Consider the following 10,611-nt stretch of genomic DNA (forward strand, 5'->3'; position numbering starts at 1 on the left):
GAAAGCTGTTGTGCTCTTAAACTTAAGAAATTTACGTTATCTTTATGTTTGATGATATTCTGTTCCGCTGACTGATGTTGCTGACGTGGCGCGTGTTCTTGCGTGTGCTCTTATCCTGAATGTAGCTTTTTAAACACACGTTTAGACATGAGGCATTAGATTTATGTTTGATGATATTCTGTTCTGCTAACTAGCTAATGTTGCTGACATTGTTGTTGACTCGTGTTCTCATGTGTGTGGTCAGATCTTGCGGATCTGCACGCGCTACACTCCGGAGCAGGACACCATGACCTTCTCGGACGGCCTGACGCTGAACCGCACGCAGATGCACAACGCCGGCTTCGGCCCGCTGACCGACCTCGTGTTCGCCTTCGCCAACCAGCTGCTGCCGCTCGAGATGGACGACGCAGAGACGGGGCTCCTCAGCGCCATCTGTCTGCTGTGCGGGGGTAAGACAAGGCACACACACACACACACACACACACACACACACACACACACACACGTACCCTGACATATTCACATGTGCACACTAAAGCACATGTTCTACACCTCCATGAATACAGGCATGCACACTGCTGTGAAATTATAGAAAGCTGTTTTGGATTTAATGTAAAAAATGTAAAAAGCTGTTTTGGATTTAACAGTTAAATATGCTGTGTGTTGTGCAGTGCAGTGCTATGACAAAATATTAAAGACACATCAGGCTTTAAGATCACAGTACATTACAATTACCCATAGCTTTGTAGAACAACGGTGCCACCTAGTGGCCATAATGATGACAACATGGCATCTTGTCAGCTCAGGCTAAAGTAACCAATGCGTGTGTGTGTGTGTGTGTGTGTGTGTGTGTGTGTGTGTGTGTGTGTGTGTGTGTGTGTGTGTAGACCGCCAGGACCTGGAGCAGGCTGATAAGGTGGACGTTCTGCAGGAGCCGCTGCTGGAGGCGCTGAAGCTCTACGTGAGGAACCGGAGGCCCCACAAGCCCCACATGTTCCCCAAGATGCTCATGAAGATCACCGACCTGCGCAGCATCAGCGCTAAAGGTACACACACACACACACACACACACACACACACACATGTATGCTGTATACACACACACTCACACCCATTCGCACATGCACACACGCATGCTGTACATACATACACACACACACACTCGCACATTCGCACACTCAGACACCCTTTCATATACACAGACATGTACCCACACGTACTGTACACACACTCACATGCAAATCTCACATGCATAACATTTTTTTTTTAAATAAGGGTTTTCACTTCAATGATTTAAATGAATGTTTCTCAAGTCATTGGAGCTGATAGACAATCCAGCATGTTTCATTTAGACCAGCTTGTCCTTGTAAACTAGTGTGTGTCTGTGTGTGTGTGTGTGTCTGTGTCTGTGTGTGTGTGTCTGTGTCTGTGTCTGTGTCTGTGTCTGTGTGTGTGTGTGTGTGTGTGTGTGTGTGTGTGTGTGTGTATGTATGTGTGTGTGTGTGTGTGTGTGTGTGTTAACACCCCATGTCTCCGTGCCTCAGGAGCGGAGCGCGTGATCACGCTGAAGATGGAGATCCCCGGCTCCATGCCGCCGCTCATCCAGGAGATGCTGGAGAACTCGGAGGGCCTGGAGAGTTCCGCGGCGTCGGGCTCGGGCTCGGGGAGGACGAGCGGGGCGCCACCGGGCAGCTGCAGCCCCAGCCTGTCGCCAAGCTCCGCCCAGAGCAGCCCGGCAACGCAGTCGCCGTAGCAACACTCCGCCCAGGGAAATGCTCTTGGCAACGACCACCGACTACTGTGTCCCATGCAGCACACATACATACACACACATACACACACAATCATATAGACTTGAGCAATCACACACACATACGGACACAGACTTGAGCAGTCACATACACTCCTAAACGGACACAGACTTGAGAAGTCAGGGACACACACAAACACACACACACACACACACACACACACATTCACACACACACACACTGACCGGAGCCCTGGACATAGGCCTCCACTGAGTGCTCAGCCTCTGGGATTGTTTTCTGTGTTCTTCTCAGCTTTTGGAGAGACTAATGCACAACGAGTGGAAGAGGTGTGTTGCTTGCACCTCTGTCCAGAACCCTCTTGCTTCTCTCTGGACATGGACTCCCCCTCACACACACACACACACACACACACACACACACACGCACACACGCACACACACACACACACACACACACACAGTGGCAGCAAAGGGACTCTTCAGGTCCACAATGGGACTCGAGTGGGAGCGACTGCCTGCTCAGACAGACAGACAGACAGACAGACCGACAGACCGACCGACAGACAGACTGGCGGGAGAAATGGACTCTCAGACTAACCGACTGAAGGAAGAACCCCGTGAACAGAAATGAATGGACACACACTGAGACTCTCATCTCCTGGACGCGATCAGAAGAAGAGGACGAAACAATATTCTTACTTTCTCCTCTCTTTTTCTCTGTTTCCATCTTCAAGAGACAGATTTCTTACAAAAGTATATATATAAATATATAGAGAAGATCAGGAATGATTGTGAGTTGTCCATGAATTGAATGACCGATTTAAACAAAAAAAAGAAAGAAAAAAAAGAAAAAAAGATTTTTTTGAAGTTTAGATGCTGTTGTATTTCTTCACTGTTGCAAATCTTTTCATACCCATGAACGCAAAAAAAAGAAAAGAAAGTTGTTCTGTTGTTGTTTTTATCACTGACTGATGTTGTTTTCATGGAAACAGAAATTCTAAAAATTAAAAATTAAAAAATTTTATGACAAAAAAAAAAAAACTACTGTGCACATGTAGGTGAATGCACGAGACTGGTAGAACTGTGAATCCTGACTCTCCTCTTTCCTTTTGTCCCCCCTTCTCCTCCACCTCTCTTCTCCTCTTTCCTTTTGTCCCCCCTTCTCCTCCACCTCTCTTCTCCTCTCATTCATTCTCCTTCTCTCTGCTCATCTTTCCTGAGGTGCGTTCAAATTCGCAAACATAGGCAAATGCTTGCAAAAAGTTTTCTGTAAGCCTTGAGTTTTCAGGGAACATTTGCGAACAGTCGCAAACAGTCTGAAGAGGCAGTTCTCAGCAAACATACAGCAAAATTGGAACTTGAGTTTGACAACAATGCGATTGTCGTTAGAATGGAATGAAAGCACCAAATTGTTCAAATTGAGCTGTTCAAAGAAAACATCACGAACCACAAACGTTCACCACTGTTTGCCAAATTTGAATGCACCTCTGGTTTTGTGTTACCTGAGTGTTCCAGGTGTAACCATGGAGATGGCCCTGACCAATCAGCCTCTGGGCTCTGGCAGTGATGCGGTCCTGGAAGTTGTAACCCCTCACGTAACCAGTGTGGCCATAGGTCTTCCTAAGTCTATGGTTTAATAGCATATAAGACTGTTAAAAAAGAGTGTGCTCACAATCTAATAACCTCTAGTACGGTCTGTTTGAAGTACATAAATGGGAAGATATAAGCTGTGTTTATCTACTTGGAAGGGGAAAACAAATTATTTAACTTCTTCATTGTGTTTAGTATTATGCTATTACATATTTGTATAGTGAGGATTCGGAATATCAACTGACCACATTTCAGCTGAAAATATCACACTCTTGTACATTTAGACTGCTTCACACTTGGGATAAGACCTCAAGTCAAATGCAACCCCCCTCCACACACACACCAGATACAATATTGGAGTACTAGATTCTCACTACACGTCTCACTTTCTACACTTCTACCCTACACGTACCCCAATCTGCAGTTTTCAGGTTGTCTCTCTGAATAACCTTTGAAGAAGCCTCTTCATATTGGCCTCACATACAACTCATTTTCACTATAGCCTCAGAGAAGAAGCTATTTACAACTAGATTTGAAATGAAACTGTTCTCAATGTTTCCCACTTCCAGAACTAGCAGACCAGTTCAAGGGATTTTATACATAATGAGGGTGGTGCCATTTACTATTTACATTTCAATATCACAATCATTTATTAAAAGTAGAGTTTTTCCGAACTGTTCCTCATGGTCCCTATATGGTTATTAGCTGGTTTCATTCTCATTGAGCTCAATGCAATTCAGACTAGCTAATTGGCTAACAAATAAAACCATGCCAATCTCTTGGTATGGTGAAGGGTATGTCTATGTGTTGATGTGGGGTTATTTTAATTCCAAAGGCCAAGGGGACTTTATCAGGGTGCCTAGTGTCCTGGATACATGAAATAACTGGCATTTTAAAAATAAAACAAATAAAAATCTACTAGCCTCTATGGGAATTTTAACACATTAACATAGGCGTTCCAATACTTATTACCCTTGTATTTTAAGGAAAACATTTATTTATTTACAATACATTATTCATTCACAAACAAAATTGATATCCTTAAAGGTTGAATATTTCCTCTTTTTTTTCATTTCAGGCATTAAGATCAATTTCCAAAAGATGATTTTATATTGTCAACTTTAGCATGTGTTCTACTTTTGGAGGGCACCGTACATTGAATGAAAAGGGCATAGTATAGATAGATAGTAGCCAGTGTATACTGCTGATTGCAACGGGAAACAGTAGGAATAATGAGGAAAGTATAGATGTCCACACACTGGAGACTCCAAAACCGACAAGGTTTTATTAAAAACACGCAGCGTTCCAACCCACCAGGGACTATAAGGCATGCCTGAAGGTGTTGCGTGTTTTTAATAAACCTTGTCAGTTTTGGAGTGTCCAGTGTGCGGACATCTACTTTCTTCATCACCGCTACAATTGATGTGTCCTGCACCTGCATGGCCCCATTGAGGTGGGATGTGCATGCACCTACTTGACCTGCAGTAGGAACGACCACATCCATTCAGTGCTCAGTTTTCATTATTTCAAGTCAAGCATGTCCCTGTCGAGGAGCCCAAATGGCCAGAGGGAAAAAGCTTTTCCTCCGTTTTGAAGACCTTGCCTGATTTCAACGAGCAATCTGAGCAGGCAGTTGGTGGGATGGGTGGAGTCCTTTATCTTGAATTTCCCCTTGGGGATCAATAAAGTATCTCTATTATTTGGCTCTAGTCCTGTATCAGCTGGTGTATGCCATGCAGGGAGGGCAGAGGAGTCTTAGAGATGTGCTCAGTTGCTTGCACCACTCACTTCAAGGCATTGTGGTCTTTCAGAGAACTGTTTACATACCACACTAGGCGGTTTTCCACCGACAGCGAACCGGAGCCGGTTCTCTGTCAGTGGAGAAGACCTAACTGTGATACATTGTCTCAATATGCTCTCTTTGGCCCTGTCTCACTTTGGGGGACCCAATTTCTAGAAAACATCCATAGGTGATCCACTCTGTCCTTGTTAACCTGAGCTTGGATGGGAGCTTATGAGTTCATACTCATTGAGGAATAACATAAACAATAAACATGGATTAACCCTCAGGACCCTGAGATGAACTGTAAGTCGACAAAATTGCAGCTGGTGGTTGTCTGCCTTGTACATGAGAAACATAATCCCTTATGTGATGTCCCATATAGGCTGTATGCCTCCTGCAGGTGTGGAGCTGAAAGGGTCTTATTGTGTCCGTCACTAGCAGGAAGAACATAGCTCTGAAGTCTTACGATGTCAAAAGTGCAAACCAGTTTCCAGAAGAAAACAGCAGATATTAATTGTTTATATAGATACAGTGACTACTCAAAACACTCCACACACAGACAAAAGCATAATAACTGATGAGTCCATAGACAATGGTGACTGACTCTCTTGGCATGAACACACAGTGCAACCCTGGAGGCCTTCTGCCAAAGATCCTTATTACGCTTTAACCCTCTCTGCTTCTGCTGTGCTCTGGAGGCGTAGATCAGTCTGAAACAAAGATTCTAGAACCGAGCTCTGGAATCTTTGGTCTGAAGTCCCGAGTGATCACTCTGAAGTCTGAACAGATGCGGCAGACAGCTAATGGTCATTGGGAAAACAGACACATACAGGCTCCCAAGTTACATTGCTACAAAAACACTACAGTCTGATTATAGGCCTACTACAACATATTTTAGCTAGGCCTACAACATTTTCATTATTCAATTTCTTGAATGTGGGGACATGGGCTTATATATCTATGGGCTTTTCTATGGTAGAAGAAGAGAGAGGTACACTCTAAAAAATGCTGGGTTATTTCAGCACCCAATTACTGGGTTGTGGCAGTTTTACCATTTATTGGGTTATGTCAGCCCATGCTGGGTTATTTATCATAACCCAGCCACAGGGTTGGTGGTTTAGAACTCAATGTTCAACAGATGTAGGGCATTCTACCCACTGCCTGGGTCACTTAACTACTGGCAGCCCAAGTACTGGGTTAACTCACTGAGCAGCCCATCCCCCACCCCTGACTGAATGAGCAGCCAGATCTTCACTTCAACCGTCACTTTTCTATCATGAATCTGACTGCAAGCTGTGTGCTGTACTCTGCCGTCATCATTCATATTCAAGGTAAGAATAATACAGTACTCTTGTATGCCAATTGAAAACGGGAATTTATCATAAATGTACTGTTTTCACAATGAAATATTAACCACAGCCGTTAACCATCATAGAAATCATAATTAGTAAGCATATACTAGCTATCAGATAGTGAGCTAACTTCGCTAACGTTAGCGATGTTAGCTGTTGATGTTAACTTTTCCAGTAACTAATTTCACCTTTATGTGGAATTTTTGGAATGGTAGTTAGTTAATATCATATCTAGCAATAATTCAGTCTGAGATGTCGTTATAAATGTAGAGTGTGAGTTTTCACACATCAGGCGCAATAGCTTAGCTGCTAGCCTGCCTACATTTAAAGTGGCTGTTACCATGCAGGCTAAAGTTAGCAAGCTAAAGCTAGCTGCTACAGACACACAACGAAAGTTAACGTTACCCTACGACCTTCCATGGGGCATGGGTCGTTAACATTACTTAAACATAATACATGTATCAATAGTGTTGATGCATAATATGTAGTGTTGCTATAACTGGAAAGAGGACCAGTAAAACGAATGAAGTAGGTTAATATTACGTTATTTCATCCCCTGATTTAGGAACTGTAGTGTTGCATGCTCATTAATAGATCTGTCATATAGTGGATGTGAATGGGGGGGCATTTGGGGAATTTCAATTAGCAGAAATATCATGCTGACAAGTAAAGGGATTTTTAGTTTGTTTAGGGTAGTGTTCGGCTTCATGTTCTTCATTTTATAGCCTTTATTTGTGCCATGTTTGATGACTAACACCAAGGCATGTGTTTATTTAAGATGCATGTAAGTGCAGTAGTGCATCAGTGATGGTATTTTCATGCTCTGAGTTTTGCAATGTATTAATGTTAGCCTTCTTCTGTTCCCTCTGTTTACAGGTGGTGTGAGGACTGCTGCTCTGAGACCGCTGTGTGCATTTTGGAATGTTCCAAATGTGTGTTACGTCCATACAGAAGAAATTCCAAGCCTGCAAGTGAGTTCACTCACCAGATAGAGACACACATACCCGCATATAGCATTATAATATGTGTGCATGTATTTCTGTCTCTAACAGTTTAGTTTATCCCCTCCTTTCATGTGTCTGTTATGACTTTGTAGTGGGCTCTATCAACTGTCCAGGGCAAAGTCGGTCTACCCTGATGGCACTACCTGTTACTTGATGTCTTGTAACCATGGCTGACCTCAACGTAGTGGGTGTGGACTACAGGGTATGTTATTGAGCATGCTCTTTGTTTGTCATATGTGCTATGTAATGCATTAATCCAGAAAGTAATCATGATTATTGCACTTACCTAAAGTAGTATTGAATCATTTTGTTTAACCTTATCTTTTCTTTGATGTCAAGAATTAATATAGACGTGATGGTGGCAAGGGTGCCTCCATAAGGTAATTGTCATTTCTACCTGATTGATTTACCTTGCTTTTTTTATTCTGATTTTATATCTTAATCAACAATAACAAATTGTTTGGCAATTGCTGTTTTCTTTTTTTTTTTTTTGTAGGTGCCAGAAGTCCCAGCCTGGAGCCAGAGGCTGCTATTGCAAGTCAGATGGGGGATGATCTAGGCGTCAGAAAGGTGGTGTACGCAGGAAGGCAAGGCAAAGATGTGATTAGGTATGATATCACATAGACATACTGTGCAGAAGTGTAGGGTCACTTTGAAATGTCCTAGGGTTAGAAAATATATAGATAAATATATATATATAGAAATGTCCTAGGGTTAAAAAATATATAGATAAATATAGTGCACCCACAAACTTTCTAATTGTGGTGTATATATTGTATACATCTGCATTACTTCTAACTATTGCACCTGACTTGTAGGCTGCTAGTGTGGGTTTGCTTTTGTTTGTCACACAAGCTGAGAAGTTTGCATTAATTATATTCATAGAAGGGGTCAATTGTAATGTATGCTTCCTTCTCTTTTACAGACTACCTTCAATAAGACAGGGCAACAGACACATGACAGAAAGTGACTGGGAGAGAGAGACTTTAAAAGGACTGGCCTGAAACTGAACTAGGTTTCCAAGTTTATGGTTGAGTTTAAATGTTATCAACTGTACTTTTATCAAATTGCTCATATATGATGACTGGCTTTTACTGCTTTTTAACTTTTTCTACATTTTAAATAAATTTAAGATTGAATATTCAAGATTGTCTTCATTCCATCTCATTATACTGTAGCAGTAAATGTGTAACACTAAAACACATAGTGATGTACTATGTAAGTAATAATAGAGTACTAAGTGAGTTATTTGTTTAAAATGGTCAGCATTATAGTCTTTAAACTTGTTTGCTTCTTAAAAAGGCTTTCTGCCATCTAAAAAATGAGCATAGCATAATTCAACATAATTGATGGGTCAGATAAACCCAATTAAAGAAGTTAATCTAAACCATTATTGGGTCAAAAAGACACATTAATATTCTGGGTCACTGTAACCCAACATCCTGGTCAGAATAACCCAATAGAACCCAATATATGGGTTGATTTTCTTACCCATATATTGGGTTAAATAACCAACCCATCATGTTAGGTCATTTTAACCCAAGACGTTTGCTGTCCAATAGTGACCCAGGCCCTGGGTGAGAAACAACCCAATTTGGGTCGTTTTCAACCCAGTAGTTTTTAGAGTGTACTCTTATGGGATCAGATTTTAAATAAGCAGGCCTAGGCTATATCCTCAGGACAAATTAGTTTAGTGCGAAACAAACAAACTCCACCATTACCCCAGAAATCTTGATGGAAAAATAGTCCCACATTTCTGATTCATGTTTCATGGATCTCAATGGCACACATGACATGACTTCACAAACATCCATCTGCAACGATCAGCAGCATAGGGTCAGGAAAGCACTCCTTTGTTCCACCTTTGTAGATCTCTCGTCAATGGCCCATCACATTATAATGACTAGGCTCATGTCATGCACCAGGGGGGTATTCCATCAAGCGAGCTAACCGTAAATCGCGGCTAACTTTGATAAGCCTCGCTAATTTTAGAGAGAGCTCGGTTCCATTACTCCCGCTAACAGGAATCTCAGCTGAGTTGCTGGGGTAACATATGCTTCTGAACTAACCTGGTCGGTGGCAGGCTAACTGCCGAGCTAAATTAATCTGTGTTGCAAATAAAAAACACCAGTCGGAAAACGAGTCCCAAACCGTTGGTTCCGTCAACCTGTGCTTTCGTCACCTGTAGCCTACAACTTAAAAAATAGAAGGAGAAACTTTTTTCCGACAGTGTAGCAAGCATTGATTAAGGCTACCTATCCGCTAGTTTAAATGAATTTCTGAAAATTATGCAACTTACATTGTTTGAACTTGATATGTGTGTGGTCCAAGGAATCTTGCGGCTATGCGTAACGTACGTCTTTCGTGGTGTCATGCGCAGCGTGACAGGAGAACAATCGAGGCATGTTTTGCGTGTTCTCGGGTTCGGTTCCCATGCGATGAATTTACATAGACTATGTTAACACATTAATATTGCCATGTTTAGTTATACTCTTTAATGAAAGGCATCATTATTAAGGGTCATATACAGTAGCTTCAGTGACAGTAGGCAGGCTGTCAGTGTGCTATAGCCTACGATGCACGGCAAGCCAGCCTATAGCCTAATTCTGTAAAGGCTATAATAATTAAAACCGCTTCATATAGTCTAATTAATTATGCATGTAGTTCGGATATCAAACCAACTGTATTACAGAAATTAAATATGAAATGACATATTGAAAGCCAATATTGCATTTCAGATAGGCTAATTATATTTCACAAACACTTTGGCAGAACTATATGCTTATGGGAGACAATAGGCTATAGGTTTTCTCCCAATACTCCCAGGACAATAGGCTACCAATTTATTTTATGACCACCGAAAAAATATTTCAGAGTGAACCCTTTTAATTTACAAACGTAGGTTATCTTTATTGTTGAATAGCCTATGCCAAAGTTGTTTTGAGTTTAAATAGCCTGCTTATTCACTCGTTTTGTTCAGAGTGAAGACAATCCAACAAGACAAGTCCCAATTCAAACCATCATAATTACTGTTTAGCGATTTACAGTAGGCCTACGATTTCGTTATTCTCCTTTTTAGGCAACTACCGTAGGCCTATCTATTTTTTTCTC

The 10,611-nt window shown here is 41.8% G+C and overlaps 1 protein-coding gene across 3 annotated transcripts in view; it reads left to right on the forward strand.

Moving 5' to 3' along the window:
- The window catches only part of raraa (retinoic acid receptor, alpha a), a 158,572-nt gene extending 155,861 nt beyond the window's left edge, over positions 1–2,711 (forward strand). For all 3 annotated transcript variants that reach the window (XM_062532526.1, XM_062532524.1, XM_062532525.1), the window contains 3 exons: positions 245–449; positions 888–1,046; positions 1,545–2,711. In XM_062532526.1, the coding sequence (XP_062388510.1) occupies positions 245–449; positions 888–1,046; positions 1,545–1,753 (573 nt within the window). In that variant the 3' untranslated portion in view covers positions 1,754–2,711. The remainder of the gene's footprint in view (positions 1–244; positions 450–887; positions 1,047–1,544) is intronic.
- Positions 2,712–10,611: the final 7,900 nt, after the last annotated feature.

Source organism: Sardina pilchardus, chromosome 3, assembly GCF_963854185.1.
Source record: "Sardina pilchardus chromosome 3, fSarPil1.1, whole genome shotgun sequence".
NCBI lineage: Eukaryota > Metazoa > Chordata > Actinopteri > Clupeiformes > Clupeidae > Sardina > Sardina pilchardus.